The 18,704-nt window shown below is 39.8% G+C and overlaps 1 protein-coding gene across 1 annotated transcript; it reads right to left on the bottom strand.

The window, feature by feature from the left end:
- Positions 1–9,779: 9,779 nt before the first annotated feature.
- On the bottom strand, positions 9,780–14,240 carry SPINK2 (serine peptidase inhibitor Kazal type 2). The gene is made up of 4 exons (XM_039345216.1): positions 14,123–14,240; positions 13,790–13,830; positions 11,738–11,847; positions 9,780–10,764 (listed from the first exon to the last, which is right to left on the bottom strand). Exons 1-4 carry the CDS (start codon positions 14,160–14,162, stop codon positions 10,716–10,718), a joined length of 240 nt encoding a protein of 79 aa, XP_039201150.1. The 5' UTR covers positions 14,163–14,240; the 3' UTR covers positions 9,780–10,715.
- Between the last annotated feature and the right edge of the window lie 4,464 nt (positions 14,241–18,704).

Below are 18,704 nucleotides of genomic sequence, written 5' to 3'. Positions count from 1 at the left end.
ATGATGTCTTTTCTTAAGATATCCTCACAAGCGCTATGAAAGATAGGCCAATACAATCATCCTTGTGTTGCCTGCAGTCAGCTGAAGATGATTTTTGCTACTTTTTATTTATTTCAGCTTCCCTCAGTGTGGCATTCATCAGCTCTATGTCCCAGAAATTCTAGCCAGTTGTATTAAAACATGTTGGGTAAAATGGCCAATTTCAAGGAACCGAAGGTAAAGCATTTTAGGTTTATCTTCAGAACAATTCTGTACCTAGATTGAACTGAGAGAGACTTTTGGCTGACATAACTGTACTTTGTGGTAATTGATTTAAATCAGGTTGTGCTGTTCAAACAAGGCTCAATCTCTTAAACATAAATCAGGACAACCTTGTTGGTTCTAAGCTGGCTATTTCATTTCTAAACAACCCCCTCAAGACTGCTAGTTTGCTCTTTTTGATCATCCTGGCAGGCATACAGACTGTTCCACTTCTGCCAACTAAATCCTCTTTGTGCAGCAAAAACAAACCCCTTCTAATATAAGCCTCCTAGCTGGGTCAAAATCTCCCACAGCTGGGTCTAAAAGAACCAAATACCAGTGTCAATCTCATCCTTTCATTCCGAAGGCTTGAAATCTTCACATTGCTCCCTCTTAGCAGCAGGCCAACCAAAACATTCTTTGTGGCACCACGAGCCAAATATGCTACTGATGCTTCACTGCAGTGAGCTTCTCAAAATAAACCAGCCAGGGGGATACAAGTCCACAACACAGGGCAAAGTGGCTGGAGCTTACCCTGGGGATGTAGAAGATTCGGGTGCTGACCTGCAACTGCCATGAGACTGACAGTACAAGTTCTCTTGTTGTTTCCTATAATCTTGGATTTACTCTTTTGTTAATCCAGCCAGCACTTTTGAAAATGACTATACAAGGCCACAATTAACATCAGTGCTATCCTTTTCTTGTTGCTCTTTAAGGATCAGGGTTGGATCAAATTAAATGCAACACCAAGAGGCAATCAAGGAACAAAATGCCAGATGAAAATCAGTGCTTGCAAACTACTCTGATATTAAACGATAATGGAATAATATGAGAGTTCCCCCTTATAGGGAACACAGCCATTTTTAAGATAATAGATGAAAAGCCTACTAATTCTGTACGGTAGCTTAGTATGACAGAACAACAGCTTCTGCAGCTTCTGGATGCTTTTATGCCTCTAACCTAACATTATAAAATATAGCTAGTCGTTAAATGCTAATGATATGAAAAAGAAAATTGGGAAGAGGGGAATTGTATGACATTAATACCAGCCTCAAAGTATTTATGTAATGAATTCTGGGCAGGAACTGCCTAAGTAAGCCCTGTGAATGTCAGCTCCAAGCCTTGTAATCCCTCAAGATTTGTAACCATGCTTAACTAATTCCCGAGGAGTTGTAAAAAAATGGGAACCTGCCTTGAGGGTAAAAGTGAGTAGCTAAACCATGGAGGATCATTTCTCAGTGTGCTCTTCCTTTTATTTTTACAGGAGGGCATGCGTTGGCAAGCTTAAGCAGCCAACATCAGACATTGTTCTCAGCTGCATCAGCATGATGGAGAACCTGAGCTCCATTCTTAGTGCTAATGGTATCAGGAGATCACCTGGGAAGTCAGACTTCCCTTCACTTATTTAATTTTACGACAACATATATCGGTGTCAAACATGATTTCTAAGGGAGTGGCTGAGCTTCTTGGTGGGTTGTAAAGGAAGGTCCCAGTTTGCCAGCAATAGCACATTCAACAAAGAAGGGACACTGATTAATATACTGAGTGATTATATACAGGTAGTTCTTGACTTATAACAATTCATTTAATGACTACTCGAAGTTGCAGTGGCACTGAAAAAAGTGTTTTTCACACTTACCATTGTTGCAGCATCCCCATGGTCACGTGATCAAAATTCAGATGCTTGGCAACTGACTCATATTTATGATGGTTGCAGTGTCCCGGGGTCAGGTGATCACCTTTTGCAAACTTCTGACAAGCAAAGTCAATGGGGAAGCCAGATTCACTTAACAACTGTGATACTAACTTAACAACTGCAGTGATTCATTTAACAACTGTAGCAAGAACGGTCATAAAGTGGGATAAAACTCACTTAACAACTGACTCACTTAGCAACAGAAAATTCAGGCTCAGTTGTTGCTGTAAGTCAAGGACTACCTGTAGTGCTTTCTAAATATGTATTTATGTCATCCATATATTAAAATCTTCAAAAAACACTCTTTAAGTGTGAAGCTCCCAAAGACCAGAAAATATACAGGAAAATCACTTTGGTTTCTACCATATGATTTTCTTCCTGTATGGTATTCCATGGTCAGATCATAATATGGTTGGGGTTGCAGACTATTATGAGGGTATTCTTGTAATCACAGACTCCATGAAAGAGCTTTAGATAAATATAAATATACAGTATGTAGGTCTCTCATAGGACAATATGTCTTCAGTTTACATGGTTTCTGTGTGTGTGTGCAAAAGATGTGAGAGAAGAAAATTTGGTTGAGGAATTGAAAAGAAAAGAGAGAAAAGATAAAGAATATTTTACAAAAAATACATGAAAGGAGATATGAAGATAGATATCTGAGTTTGGGGGTGGGGTGTCTATAACTTTTTGTAGACCCAGGATGTATACCATGTTTATCTCTACTTTGCCCAACAAATGTTTTGCCTACTTTATCTGCATTTTCAGTTACTTGGAAAAGAAGCTAAAAAATGGAAGTTTGCAATTGGTTCAAGATTCAGGCTGCTGCACCAGGGCAGCAAAAATCCAGACCACCATGGATGGAAGCAAAAGTTACATTAGATGTACCTGTTTGCTACCATCTAGTGATCATCCATAGCTCAGACATAGTATAGATAATTCTTCTGGCAGGCCTCCCTTGCTTCAGTAGTCTCAGCCCACTTAGCCAGGGGTCATGCAGATGTACCTGCCCCATGGGGAGGATTTGCACCAGCCCATTCTGGACTTGTCCAATACCTGGGTGCAAACGTTTTAGCCTAACCTGCTGCCTGCAACAGTTTCTGCTTCTCCTCCTGATTCTGCCTCTCTCCGCAAAGAGCTGGACAATATATTGAGTCCCTCTGTGGGGCTTCCTACTGGTTTCAAGGCTGCTCTCTGGCCTTTGTGCCATGGAGGTCAGGCAGTTTTGGATTATGTGTGAAGACTAGGGGTGACATGATAGCTGTGCTCCAATATCTAAGGGGCTGTCACCAGAAGAGGGAGTAACCTATTTTCCAAAGCACCAGAAGACAAGAACAATGGATGAAAACTAATCAATGAGGGAAGCAACTTAGAACTAAAGAGAAATTTCCTGATAATTAGAATGATCAGTGGAACGACTTGCCTCCAGAAGTTGTGGTTGCTCCAATATCAGGGTTTTTTAAGAAGAGATTGAAAAGCCATTTGTCTGAAATAGTATATGGTTTCCTGCCTGAGCAGTGGGTTGGACTAGAAGACCTCCAAGATCTTTTCCAACTTTGTTATGTTACTTTGGGGGTCGCCAGAGCTATAACCCATTGCTTTTTGCTCTGGCCCTGGGGCATACTACATGGTCTGTTTGGGGACTGTCTCCCACACCATGCGAGAGATGATCTAGGCCGGGAGAAAAAGAGAGGTCGGCAAATATGATGGCAAAAGTCAGTTGGAGACAGCGTTGAGGGCTGGGATGGGGGGCATTAGTTGGACTACAGTGGCTTCTTCATCTTAGCCGGGCTGTGCAAGGTGACCAAAGGGCACAAATGAATGGGGAGACTGACAGGTGGAGGGAGCTGAAACAGAGACAGTTTGCACAGGACAGGCGAAGTGTGAGATCCTTGCCTAATGACTACAGATAGGACTGCCTGGAACACCCTGGGGTACTGATGCTAACACCCTATGAACAACAGCCTTGGCTTTGGTTTATTCCTCAGCTGAATATTGTGCCAGTGTGTGGCTTATCAGCACCCACATCCAATTGGTCAATGTCCAATTCTACTAGACAATGTGTATCATCTCTTGCATTCCACACTTGTGCACTGGTTACCAGTAGTTAGTGATATCATACTGCCTCACATTAGAAGATGACAAGCTCTTCTCTGGCTATGAACAAGGGTGCTGAACAACAAGGCCTTCCCCATTCACTGGGACAATGCACAATCCATCACAAGGTTGGAATCCTTTAGGCCAGCATGGAAAATAGCTATTTGCATAACATCTACCTCAGAATGCCTGGAGAGAGGAATGATCCAAGGTGCCTTCCTGTGGCCTGGCCTTCTTAGTGATCCCTCTACCAAACCACCTGCTTTTAACCTGCCTCACTCTGTCTGGTCGAAATTGGTCAGAATTAGGTGTGATACTGGAAGAAATGCTTCTGCCTTGTACCAGTGGGATAAAATAAGATCAGATAAGATAATCTTTATTGTCATTTTTTACTGTGGGCACAACGACACACATCAAAAATGAAATTTAGTTGCTCGCTCTCAAAATGAACGCATACATGACACACACCTAAATATACTATATACAACATATACATACTATATACAATATATGTATAGACCTACACCCCTGCATATACATAACATATGAATATTAAACACTGTTCATCTTGAATATACAGTATAACGGAAGGAGGATTCCCCTTGTTGCGATTGTGGTGCTGATATACAAACTGTTAAACATATTGTGCAAGATTGCCCACAATGTGCATTCTCTGATTCCCTAGAACAGTGGTGGCGAACCTATGGCATGGGTGCCAGAGGCGGCACTTGGAGCCCTGTCTGTGGGCACATGTGCCATTGCCCCAGCCCTGCCTCCCCTCGCAACCTCCTCCTCTCCAGCAGCCCCCCTGAAGAAGAGTCGCCCTCGAGCGTGGTCCACACAGAGCAGCACAGTCAAGGACATGGCAGCCAGGCAGTGTAGACAAGACTCTGCCCTCAAACCCCATCATGCAGTTGATGCTGCAGGGCGTGGGCAGAGGGTGTGGCCGCCATAGCACTGCTGGGCTGCCTGGGCGATCTGCGGCAGGCCCTGGAGGAGGTGAGAGATGCTTTGGGCAGGTGGGGCGGGGGATAGGGGCAGAGCGGGGGTGAAAAGGGGGGGGGAACAGGGGCGGAGCCAGTTCTTGGGCACTCAATCTCTAAAAGGTTTGCCATCACTGCCCTAGAAAATCTGCATGAGCAACGCCAGAAGTGATCACATGGATAGCTGATAGCTGAATTGGACATCCAGTTATGAGGCTACTGCCGTACCCCTGTAGTTTTGTATAACTTGGGTTGTGTGTATATGTTTACTTCTCTTCTGTCATGTTCTCATCATATGCTAAATAATAAGGACTGCCTTTGCTATGCAGCACAGTCATGTGATGTTTCTCTTGACAATTGCTTTGCCTAGTGGCAGATGTTCCAGCCCCACTTAGAGTTATAATCTCAGGACTCCATGTAACCCTATTCAGCCTGAAGATTTCATATGGCATGTTGATTAGTTAGTATGTTCTTACATTTGTGTTAAATTGGACATTCTCATAGATTAAAGGGGACACATAAGATAAACTACATGCAAGAAGATTATCAGCGATATAAAACAAGAAATCTTGCAGATGAATAAGGCAAACAATGTTTCTGTGATATACAGAACTTTCCCATTAGATGGGGAAAAAAACAAGCACTTTTCTACAGTGACAGATAGATTAACTCAATGTGCAAAAGAATGTAGCTTATTATTTTCCCAATCCCATAAATCCTTGCCTTAGCAATGCATATACTGTATTTCTATGCTTGATTGGTGTTTGTCATTTGTGAGCTCATTCCATTTAGTTCTGAACTTGGATGGCTGAATGCCAAACAATTTGAAAGTGAAACTGGTCAACCCCAAAAGAAAACAAAATTAAAAATCCTAAACAGGTCTGACAAAGACATGTGAGTTTTCAGGACATACTGAAGTTGATGGCAGTTGAGCTTATAGACCTGATGGGCATGACCTAAAGATGAATCATGAAAGATGGACAGCAGGCATAGAAGCATAGAAGAAATAGGGGAGATATGATAGTAGTGTTCCAGTATCTGAAGGGCTGCCACAAAGAAGAGGGGGTCAGATTATTCTCCAAACACCAGAGGGCAGGATGAAAAACAATGGTTGGAAGATGATCAAAGAGAGAAGCAACCTGGAATTAAGGAGAAACTTCCTGACAGTGAGGACAATTAACCAGTGGAACAGCTTATCCCCAGAAATTGTGGGTGCTCCATAGCTGGAAGGTTTTAAAAATAGACTGGACAATCACCTGTCTGAGATGGTATAGGTCCTCCTGCTTGAGCAGGAGGTTGGACTAGAAGACCTCCAAGGTCCCTTCCAGCTCTATTCTATGTTAAGCAAAGGCACATTTCTAGATCAATGACTTAGTGAAAAGCTTTGGAGCTGCAGAGAGTCTCCCCTGAAAGCCAGGCCAACTTTGGGGAATCCATATTGTGGATCTGAAATTTTGCAACCTCTTGGAGTGGGGAGGGTAAGTCAGATGATGGGCTGTAGTCAATTGGGACAGTGGTCTTTATACCAATACAGGCTTCCTGGCACCTTTCCAAGTGTGTGGATATTTTGCTATAGGTTTTTGACTTATTTTTGAATTCTTGCTATTAAAGGTTCCTATTACTTGTTTGGTAAGCACTCTCAGTAATAACTGAGAATAAGTGAGAAATATCAGAGGGGTCAATAGAATCTAGGATTTTTTTCTAATGAAAAGGGTGTTTTGAATACATGGTAGGCATCAGCTTATCTTACTGGCAATAAGAAGTTAGTTTAGCCAACTATTTTCTTTTCTTTTATTGGTTGACAACAAGGGGAGCCATAGTTATTTTTTCTTTGCAGCCATTTGCTACTCAAACATAAAATGATTGACTGGAACTGTACATGGGAACTTAGCCGTATGGTTAACCATATGGTTAACCTCCCAGAGCCGTGTTTGTGTAGGAATTGTACCCATTCTTTTGTGAATTTTATGTTTTGCTTCTCTTGTTCACTTTGGCTGATGATGAATTTTATATCTATGTAATGCGAGCTTTCCACTTTGCTCAGAGTTCACTATATTTGTAAGAGGATTAATGCTTGGTTGGGCTTTAAAAATATACTTTGTAGTTTTGTTTTTGGGCAGTGAGTTGCAATGAGTGGCTGACAACAATAAAAAATAGTAGCAATAACAAGAAGTTTAAATTAGTAATACATGTTACTGGATATAATTTGTTTTTGTTCTACCCGTCTTACCACATTTCTGCATCTGATCAGAAATCTGGGCAGGCACCAAAGGCGGAATAAATTTCTCCTTACCACTTGGCAGAGCATGCAATCAGTTTAAAATGGAATTGCACAAACACTGTGCTACACCTTGATAAACAGTGGTTTAGGTTCACTCTCAGCCTTTGCAGTCATTCCCCCATATGCTTCTTTTCCCACTGCTGAGTTAAGATGCTCTCTAGTTAAAATACTCTCCAGTCCTTCTTCAGTCAGTAGAAAACTTCCCGGTACATAATCCGCAGCAGCCATTGCTGATCCCTGCCCATCACTCCTGCAGTTGTTTTGACTCACTGCCAAATGGTACTGTTCAGCGTTTGCGCACACAGAGCATGATAAGCAAAGGGATTGGTTATTCCTCTGGCTTTGCTGTCTTCTTTTTTCTATATGTCACCAGCTGGAGAGGGGAAAAATCCACCAATCACAATCTACAGCAGAAGTAGGGTGGATCTGACAGCAGGACTCTGACTCAATGTCCCTCAGGTGTCCTGTTCTACATTCCATTTTGCCTTAACCATAGTCGACTAGAGTTAAATAAAAGAAAAATACACCACAATCACAAAAACACACCACCCCTCAATCCCTTTCAATTAGGATTTCTGAATTTATCAAATGCATATTCTTTCCCCCCCCCCCCTTCCTTCAAATGAGACTCCATGCTTTCATCACAAGCCAGTGGGAAAGTTGGTCCCCTCATTCCTTTGTTTGGAAAGGACCAAGTTGATAAAATGCCGGATGCAGTGTCATGATGCAAGCCCCACCACTTGCATGTTCAGAAACAGCAGGATGAATTCATCTTCTTGCCAATTTTGAATTCAGCCTTCACATCCATCCCCAAAGCTGGAATTATCTTAAGGGAGAAGCAATTTTAACAGTGGTATAGCTAAAAACAATTTCAGCACATTCCATATCTACAGATATGGCAAAGACATTATCATGGTGACAGAATAAAAATATTTTTTTCCATAGGGCATATTTGTATATCAGGATTCAGGAGGGGTTATACATTTTGCATTGTTATCACCAAATTCCACTATTTGATGGTAAAATGTGTTATGCTATAATTCTCCATGAAGATTCTCAGTCATCATGGTTGTCACAAAAATGCTTTTTCAAAAGGCAACTGGGCTTTGTTTTTCCTTGAAGACATTTCACTTCTCATCCAAGAAACTTCTTCAGTTCTGATGAAGAACTAAAGAAGCTTCTTGGATGAGAAGCAAAAGGTTTTCAAGGAAAAACAAAAAAGTACCTTTGAGTTAAGCTACAATTCCTAGAATTCTCAGCTGCCATTTATTACACCAACACATCTGGAAGATTCCAAGTGGGAAAATTTTGGCTTTTGGTATATGATGTAGCTGGGATTATTTGGTGTCAAATACTTGACAAATATGTTGTTATAGCTCAGACTTTTTCAACTCTGTCTGATTTGTACACTCCGTATAATTACTATTTGCGACCATATTAAAACTGAAAAACAAGTTGGTTAATATTCTATTTCAGACTGGTAAATTATATTCCATTTTTTAATTATTTTTTATACTTCATATTCATGAATGCTCTATTTGCTGTTTTATAAGTACACTACAAACTTTCAAGGTCACTTTAATCTGTATCATACTTAATTGGAATAATGGCATTGGTGACTGCAAGGTCAAATGGAAATGATTTTTTAAACAACAGCTGTGTAAACGCAAGGGAAACTATTGGAAAAACGAAGGTTTCTTGGATTTGTGATAATACATTACTTGTCCTCTCTGCTGTATTTTATTAAAGAAAGGGCGTCCCCTTGTGATGGAACCAAATATACGGACGGCTTCAAACTCTTAAGCAGATGCTGTGAAATTAAAGTCAAGTTAACATAAAAATAAACTGCTTTGGATTCAACAGAATTGCCCAGAAAATATTGAGAATTACACATTGCTTCCAAAATTTGATAATGAAGAAAGTTTCATGGTATACCAGACAATGCTGTGACTTGTTTGTCATCCTTTGAGAGAAAGGTAGTACAATCAGACGTAACCAGAGTGAACTTTATTATTTTTTGTTTAGCCCAATGCTGAACAATCCCATGATCATCTAAGAATTTGTAATGTATCCTAAATAGAAAAATGATTGTAGTGGCAAATGAACTTCAATATAAAGTCATTATTTAGTTTTACACTAAAAGAAATGACCACAGGCAGGCAAAAAAAAAAAAAAGTGGGAGCAGGAGCAACTTCCAACTTCCTCATGGCTTCACCATTAACTTTGCTTGTGAGAAGCTGGCAGAGGACATCAAAAATCACAATCACGTTACCATGATGACATTGCAATGGCCACACGTTTGTGGATGAAAATGGTGGAAATTTCAATTCCACTGGAGTAGGATTCTGGATTTTTTTACAGATTATTTAAGTTAGACAATTTAGGTAACTTTGATTTAAAAATTGTTGCAATATAATGCATAGTTTGGGTTAACTTGAGAGTACAAACAAAAAGTACAGTGAGAATTTTAGTAGTATATAGATACAATCAAAACAAGTTTTTATTTCCTATTTTGGTACAGATACTTCAACAGCATGAATAACACCTGAATTATTATCAGTACTGATTTTTTTTAAGATTTATAGATTTTTAATAGACAAAAGGTATTGTTAAGGAAGAAATTAATTATTTGTATGACGTTTGGAATACAAGTAATACTCAACAACTGGCTGTTCTATGACCAAAGTTACAACAGCCATGGAACAGATGCTTTACAGTCCATAAAGCACCACCAACTATCATAAATGGTCATACTGCCCTCCCATCACATGACTGCATGTCAGGCAGATCAGCTATGTAATACAGCTCTATGTGGCCAAGGTTTCATGGTGCATATAAGTATAAATCTATAGACTTTTTTTTGCCAAATATATGCCTGTGTGTATTCATACAATAGCTGTATAAGCCTGTGAGAATGTTGCATGTTAACAAGGGATGCCAAAAGACCGAAAGGCATTGCCTTCCAGGAAGATCATAACGAGATGAGACCAAATTACTTCCATTTATGATCAGAGAAGGAGCAAATTCTCCTTGCTAGAAACTATATTTGGTTCCAAATATTGATTTCCTCAGTCTAAGAAAACATAAAGGAGCATTTTTTGGCTTCATCCCTTAGTTGAAGGCTAAGAGTTGTCGAGTTTTATTTAAGTTTGAATTTAAGTTTGATCTACAGTACTTATGCCTTCTGTTGTTTAAAAATGATTTCTTTGAAAAATGAGGTTTATATCTAAAAACAAAAACCCATCACAAAATTAAAGAAAAATTCTTTCAACACAACATTTGAAGTAAGCAGATGCAGAAGCTGGATAAAAGCATGGAAGCTTGCATTTATTTTAACAGCTTTAAAGGCACATTTAAAGTATGGTTTCAACTTTTCAGCGGATTATGGGTTTTGTTTTTCTGTTCCTTGAATCTCCTCTCATGAACAGGCACTCTTATAGGCAATTTGTATGTCGTTGTCCTTTTCTCTGTAAGGGAAAAAAAATCAAGCACATTATTAGGTTAGGCTAGCATGTATTATAGTAGGTACTGCAAAGAAGTACTACTATAGTTATCTCTTTTCTTTCATCGCTAGAAGGAGAATTTTAATAGACTTTTCATAGGAGATAAAACTAACTTTGCAATCAAATCTTGCTATATTCTATATGTTCCTCCAGCAAGCAAAAAATAGGCAATTATTTTTCTCCCCTAACAAATTTGTATTTGTTTTTAGAAGTGCTTTATGTTAGCTGCTTTCATAATTGTTTCTGTGATTACATTTCTCAATCAGTTTAAAAATTATGCAGCAGAAAGACTGTGAGAGTTTCTAAGGAGAAAACTGAGAACATATTCAGCTGGATAATTTTTACACAGGCCCGAAGGGAACATGGAGACAGAATAAATTTGACAAGTGGGATCAACAATCTATGGAAGCATATTTCCTGGTGTTAGAATTGCAAATTGGACTGGAAATTGATATAAATTACCCAATAACTGCATGATCCTACTTTCAATGATCTGTTTGATCTACACTGTAAAAACACAAATCTTCATTTGTGAAGATTGCATCATTTGTGTATTCTCCCCCCAAAGTCAAACATTATTAAAATAATATTTTTAATACAAGGTCATATAAAGACTCCATAAGAAATAAATAAAACAAAAGTGTGGCTATTTCCAGCTAAATATGTAACTCTTGGAAATAGCCAATACTGTATATTATACGAGCAATAACTATTTTTTTTTTCAGTTTTGTGGCTCTCTCCTGTCTATAAATGTTGGTCAGTTGTTACATTTTTTCAAAATGGAGGAATCATCCAGTTCCCAATAGGTTTTCAGAGACTCAGGAGCTGAGAGACAGAAAGTTGAAATGAAGTGAGTGCTTAAGCACAGATACCCCAACTGAATTTTATAAAGCTCACACCACTTCACATAGAGAATTATCTTCTACTTTCAAATTACCTGTTTGTCATACAAAGCATACATTCATTTGCATATGTTTCTCCATCAGTTCCGCAAACTGGATTAAAATTCCTTGGGCATCCAGGTAGATTATACAAGTTACATTGGGGCTGGAAATAGATATACCAATATATCACTCAAATTCATATGTTAAAATGCTTCAACATTGTAGTTTAGGTATGTTTCTGTGAATATATATATTAAAAATATTGGTTTCAATTTCCTCTGTAGCATAAACATTATCCATTTTCATAAAGAAGAAATATCAATCCATGTAACTTAAATTGATAGGCCAATGGCCAAATGATTCCATGTAAAATAAGGCCCGAAACACAGCAGTACTGTGAAAATTTCACATTATTATCAACATATTATATCTGATCCAGAACTGGACCAATATTCAACATGCGAAGACTTGTTAAAAAAGATTTAAAAGAAATGTTATATCACAAAGAATTTCACCTATTTTATCCAGTTCAGATTGTAAATCCTCTTTCTCTACTTTTAAACCTCTTTAAAAGTTCAAAGAAGCTTATCACCTTTAGTTCAACATATTTAATACTGAAAAGATTCATGTTATTTAAATGAAGTGGATATATGCTATTCTTTAAATACAGCTATTGGCTTTTAATTCATACAATCTAACAATTTTACAATAGATTGAAATCTGTGGGTATTTGTTGCAGTAAAATATTTTAGACTCTCTCATTGGGAAAAAAGTGTTAACTAAAATATACAAATATTTTCATCTCCTTGTGTTATTTATAAAAATAATAGAAATGGGATAAATATAAACAACACTTTTAGCTATAGTGACATTTTTATAAAACAAACCTGATTAAGCAAAAACAAATGAGATTTTAACATATTAAAATGCTCTTGAGAGCCATTCGATGTATAGTTTCACGTAAAATTATTAACAAAATACTATATTAGAAGGTTATTAACAGGAGTGATAAAATTCCTTTAAGATCTTAAACTGGGCAGAACGTCCTCTCCATTATATGATTCCCTATGATTTGGATACTGAGATCAGCTTGCCTTTATCACTGGAGGTTTTTAAGAAAAGCCTGGACAGCTACCTGTCTGAAGGGGTATGGGATCTCCTGCTTGAGCAGGGGGTTGGACTAGAAGACCTCCAAGGTCCCTTCCAGTTCTATTCTGATTGAATTGAAATAAAATTCTTTGTTTCTTATATTTCAGTGACTTCCAAATGGTCACCTTAGATTTCTAATTAACATTTCAACATCAAATTGTTTTCATTTGATGTTGAAGAAAATAGAGAGGAAAAAAGGAGGAAATAGAAAGTCTAGACTTACAACCCTGTCTGTTGTCTGGATGAGATTCTAAAGAAAAACCAAGCCTAAATCTAATATTTATATAGAATGCTATATCTACAGCTAAGCATAGTGAAAACATACTATATATCTGCCCTTCATGAGAAACCAGATTTTTTTTAACCCAGTAATCTTTGTGGCAAAATGCACAACTCCATATGACAATTAAAACTCAAGATGAGGGGGGGGCTAGCATTCATTTTCAAAGGACAAAAGACATTGCCTAGAATGCTTTTTACTTTGGCTAGGATTTAGTCCCCAAATAGTTTTTTTTTCCTGTGCAGCTAACATATCCCAGAAACATTTTGGTTCACGTTTACTCTCCCAGGACTATAGCTTGAAGCCCACAAATGCCAACATCACCTCTTGGACATACAGCAAGCAAGATTATTTCCTTTCTCTGCTGAAGAGCTTTCCAGCAGTTCCCATGAACCTCCTAATTATGGGACACAACTTTCTGGTCCCCAAAGAGGGAAGCTTCTCATCTGAGCTCTGATTTCCATTTTGAGTCCCTGATCGCTCCGAGAACAAAAAGCCTCCTCTCCGTTGCCCCAAGCAGGTGGCTCAAACGGCACCCCCAGGCTTGCTGCAGGAGGAAAAAGAGCCAGCAACCCTGCTTCGAAATTAACTTTTCAATTAACTTTGCAAATTACAAACTAACGCCGAGACGAGAGAAGAGTGTGCTTATTATACCTCTTGGATTCTCAACACTCACCTCAGTGCTGCTTGTCACAAGGGAAAGCATCAACAGGAGTCCTCGGGTGCGGATGGAGAGGAAAAAAAGGGATGGAGAGGTTAGCAGCGAAGACCAAAGTCCCATACAATAATTGCCTGGATTCCCACCACCATCACCACCACCTCGTCCCAGCCAGTACTCTCTGGGGGGTTGCCAATGGACCCCCACTATCGAGGGCACCTCCAAGGAAAGCATCGCGGGAGGGGCAAAGGGATTAAGACAGCGGCTCGGTTGCTGGAAGCAAGAGCGGCTGGAAAAACCGCCCATTCGCTCGCCGCGTCCGAGCGGGGAGGGAGAGACTGGCGGCGGTACCTGCCAGCGCCCACAGCAGCCGCACCATCACTCTCTTCATGGTGTAAAAGGGAGAAGAAGAAAAAAAAGTAAACGCCTGGCGAGATGCGCTCGCCGCTCTAGTTATAGCGTGCGCTGGGAGAGGCTACGCCCCCTACCGTCGCCACAACAACGACGGTTCCGCCCACCTGCTCGCCCAGGCTGTGCACGTACGCAGTGAGTTGGCTAAGGGCCTCTCTCTCTCTCTCTCTCGCTCTCTCTCTCTCATTTTCAAAGGACAGAAATGGCTATACAAATTCAAAACAGGGTGATCGAATGTCAAAATAGTTTTTTTTAAAATCAAAATAGCAGCTACCAAACCCTCCTGTGCCAGTGTTGCAAATGGTGGGGGGGGGGGGGGAATTCCAGCTCTACGTCCTGCGAAATATAAAATCGGCTCGTGAGGTTTTCACTATGGTTTTTAAGGGACGCGGAAGACGTACAAAAAAAGATGTTGAGACTTTGGAAAAAGTTCAGAGAAGAGCAACTAAAATGATCCAAGGCCTGGAGAATAAAACATAGGAAGAACGGCTGCAGGACTTGGGTTTGGCTAGTCTAAAGAAAAGAAGAAATAGGGGAGACATGACAGCAGTATCCCAATATTTGAGAGGCTGGCACAAAGAAGAGGAAGTCAAAATATTCTCCAAAGCACCAGAGGGCAGGTCAAGAAACAATGGCTGGAAACTGACTAAAGAGAGAAGCAACCTGGAATTAAGGAGAAACTTCCTGACAGTGAGGACAACTAACCAGTGGAACAGCTTGCCTCCAGAAATCATGGGCTCTCCATCACTGGAGGTTTTTAAGAAGAGACTAGACAGTCTCTTGTCTGAGATGACATAGGGGGCTGGACTAGAAGACCTCCAAGGTCTCTTCCAGCTCTATTCTATCTCAAAATCTAAGTGTCTTCTATCTCAGATTATAAGCTGTGTTTGCAGTTGCCCAAACAGAATGGTAACATCACTAACCTCAGGTTCATAGTAGGCCAAAATGGGTTGATTAGTTGGATCGGAGATGTAGACTTGGAAGGATAGTATGGACTAACATCTTAGGAATGCAGTTACTACGGTCTTTATAGTCTGAAAATGATGTATCCAATCTGCTTCTTAGGCTGTTTCTGGATCCCATATGGTATTTCTTTAAAAGGTATAGAAAAGTTGGTTAATAAATTTCAGTTTACATTTCACTGGCATGTGACATTAACTGCCAGTAGGAAAAATCACAGGAGACCTAAGAAACTTTAGTAAACAGTCAGCGGCTGTGCAAGTTTCATTATTTTGGTACATTTTCAGAGGGGGGGAGGCTGGGTGGGAAGTTAGAAATGTCATTCCCGATCAATATGAAATATATTGTTTACACTTGTCTAAAGGTTAGCTTGGATTGAGTTCTAAGTCTGGCACTTATCTAGGTGATAAAATGATCAAGGTTAATTTCCCTTATGTGTTTACCTATTCATTCCCAAGCCCAGCCACTTAGTTGCAGAAGCCATCAGAAGATCTCTTGCAGACAGTTTGTTTCTTTGGGTCATTAATCCCACCAAACCTCAGAGAATCAAAATTGGGGGGAGATGTCTTGGAGGTTTCTAGTTCAACCTCTTGCCCTAGGGCAGGGGTAGGCAACCTTGGCTCTTTTATGATTCGTGGACTTCAACTCCCAGAATTCCTGAGCCAGCCTAGCTCAGCTTGGAAACCTCTCCCTTTCCCCTCAGCATGGCTGGCTCAGGAATTCTGGGAGTCATAAAAGAGTCAAGGTTGCCTACCCCTGGCCTAGGGGGCTTGTCATCCTGCATATGGTTCATAATAAATACTTAAGTGCATTCTCACCTTTGTTTAATTTGGCTAATTTAAAAGTTACAATCTAGTAAAAAAAAAAAAGTCCCAGTGATTTCAAAAAGTGTCCCATCAAATTCACAAGCGAAGTGATGGTGAATTAGTGACTCATTAGTGGTTGCTGACTGAATGACAGTTCCCAAATGGCGGCCAAGCTTGATCAGACTGCTGGGAATTATAATTTTCCAACTTATAAATGTCACAGATTCCCTGTCTTGCTTCAAATATATGCCAAAATAATGGGCAGCTATTGTCATCCACTGGTACGTAAACTAAAAAAACACAATAACACAGAAAGCAATACTACTAACATGATGAGAATGAACCACAGAGAAACAAAGAAACAATTCACGAGAGCAGTAATTTACAGCAACAGTATGCAATTAAACATTGCTAAGGTAATAAGCAGGTAATAAGTACCTGCTGTTGGACAGGAAACAATGCAAGTCTAAATAAATTGAATTGGACTTCCTTGTAAATTCCTGTTTAATTTTATGCTACAATCTCCTTTTGTAATTCCTTTGTTAAAGGATTGCAGCTTTCAAAACAGAAGAATATCCTGGGAGTTTGAAATGTTCTTGCCCTAGTTATTGAATATTGATATCCCTTAACTCAGGGCTTTTCAATCTTTTCATCCATTGTACCACTTTTAGGATATGGCAACATCCGAGTACCACCAGTCGCCTAGCGAGGTGTCAAAAACTTGATGACCCCCCCCCAAAAAAAAGGAAAAAAGTGGTAAAGTACAGGTAGTCCTCGACTTACAACAATTCGCTTAGTAACTGTTTGAAGTTACAATGGCACTGAAAAAAGTGTCCCCCAAGCCACAGCTGAGCAAGACACCTGCCTGCCCACCCAGCCACGCTCTTCCTCTTGTCTGAGGTTTTCATTGTTGTGAGCATTTCTGTTGAGGATTGGCAGCGGGGGTGGGGTGAGGGGGTGTTTGGTTTTTATCCCCCCCCTCTGCTGGATGGTTACAGCAGGTTTTGGTCACTTCACATGACCTTGGGACACTGTGACCATCATAAATATAAATCAGTTGCCAAGCATCTGAATGTAAACCACAAGACCCTGGAGATGCTGCAACATTCCAGCTGATCGGCGCTTCTTCTAGGCTCAGCAGAAACGCCAGGATCAGCGCTGAGCTCCAGCTGGAGCCTGGCGCTGATCCTGGCGCTTCCGCTGAGCCCTGACAGCCCTGCAGCTCCAGCCATCTCTCGCTCAGGCTTGTGCGGTGCTACCACCAGTTCAGCTCATTCCCCTCCCCCCCACCACTTTTCTAGGATGATTGCGTACCACCTGCCAGGTGCCAATGTACCACAGGTGGTACCTGTACCACTGGTTGAAAAGCCCTGCCTTAACTTTAAGCTTGGGTCACTTTGTTATTTTATTTCATTTTATTTTTGCAAATATGTGACTTTTCTTCCCTAGGCCAACAGGAGAAGGCTACTGTTGGCAAGTGTTTCTTATTTACTTACTTTAAATAAAAAGCTATATCAAGGTAGTCAGAGAATTAGCAAAGTTATGCAATTAATGTGCAGTTTAGCATTAATAAAAGATTAACTCTACCAGACAAAGTACATTGAGTTATATTCATGATATAAAAAGAATAGAAATCTTGGAACTTTATGCCAAAATCTCCACTGTATTGTTATTTGTCTCCTAAACAAAGGAGAAAAAATTAACTAGAGGGAAAAAAAATCGGTTCAAATAATATAGACAAATATTTGGTTTCTAACTCTCCCCTTTGTACCCCAACTCATTTGCACTGTTTATCAACATAGACTTTAGAAACCGTTTTTTTCTGTCAGAATCCCTTTTGACTTTTACAAATTATGGATGACCCCAGAACAACTTTTATTTGTATGGGTTTTATTTATTGATATTTACTATATTAAAAATTAAAATTGATGCATTTGCTGCCACTGCCACTTTTCACAATTGTTTGTTGGGATTTTAATATTGTCTTGTTTTTCAACATAGGCTGGTAAATAATTTTGATTTTGCGGGTTCCTGGAGAACCCCCAGAGACCCAAAATCCACACTGTAAGAAACCTGCTCTGTTTGTATTTTGCATTGCTGTGTGATATATAGTATATACATACGGAAAGCATTTTTGCTGAAATTTAGTTAACCCTCTCTTATGTATATATACTGCTAAGCAGATAATTTCATACACCACACTAGAGGATGGACAGCTGAATGCACTTTTTAGGGCAGGGGTCTTCAAACTTGGCCCTTTTATGACTTGTGGACTTCAACTCCCAGAATTCCTCGGCCAGTGTGCCTGGCTGAGGAATTCTGGGAGTTGAAGTCCACAAGTCATAAAAGGGCCAAGTTTGAAGCCCCCTGCTTTAGGGTGAAAACCTGGTTGAATCTGACTTATTCCAGGATGTGGTGCTTCTGTTTGTTGGAAAGCCTATTTTTGATGCAAGCCAGAGCCAATCAGGAGGAGGCAGGGAGTCAGTGTGGCTTGAGCCTTGATTTCAAATTCAGATGCTTTCTTTTTAAAAACAACTTCAAAAATATTTAGATTAGAGCTCCCTCATTTTAGAATAGCTTATTTTCTTTTCACATGGCATCAGTTTTTACTCTAAATCATGTCTATATATTTCAGAAACCGGCTTCTCTGGGTCTCTAAGTTGACTAGTAATCAGCAGTTAAAGATTTAAGAGATGATTGCAAGCAAGACTTATAACAACTGAACATACCTGTTCACAATGAAATGGAGATCATCA

The sequence above is a fragment of the Crotalus tigris genome, unplaced genomic scaffold (assembly GCF_016545835.1).
Source record: "Crotalus tigris isolate CLP2741 ecotype Arizona unplaced genomic scaffold, ASM1654583v1 scf7180000017946.1269602, whole genome shotgun sequence".
NCBI lineage: Eukaryota > Metazoa > Chordata > Lepidosauria > Squamata > Viperidae > Crotalus > Crotalus tigris.
This window is presented reverse-complemented; position numbering and strand designations above follow the sequence as displayed.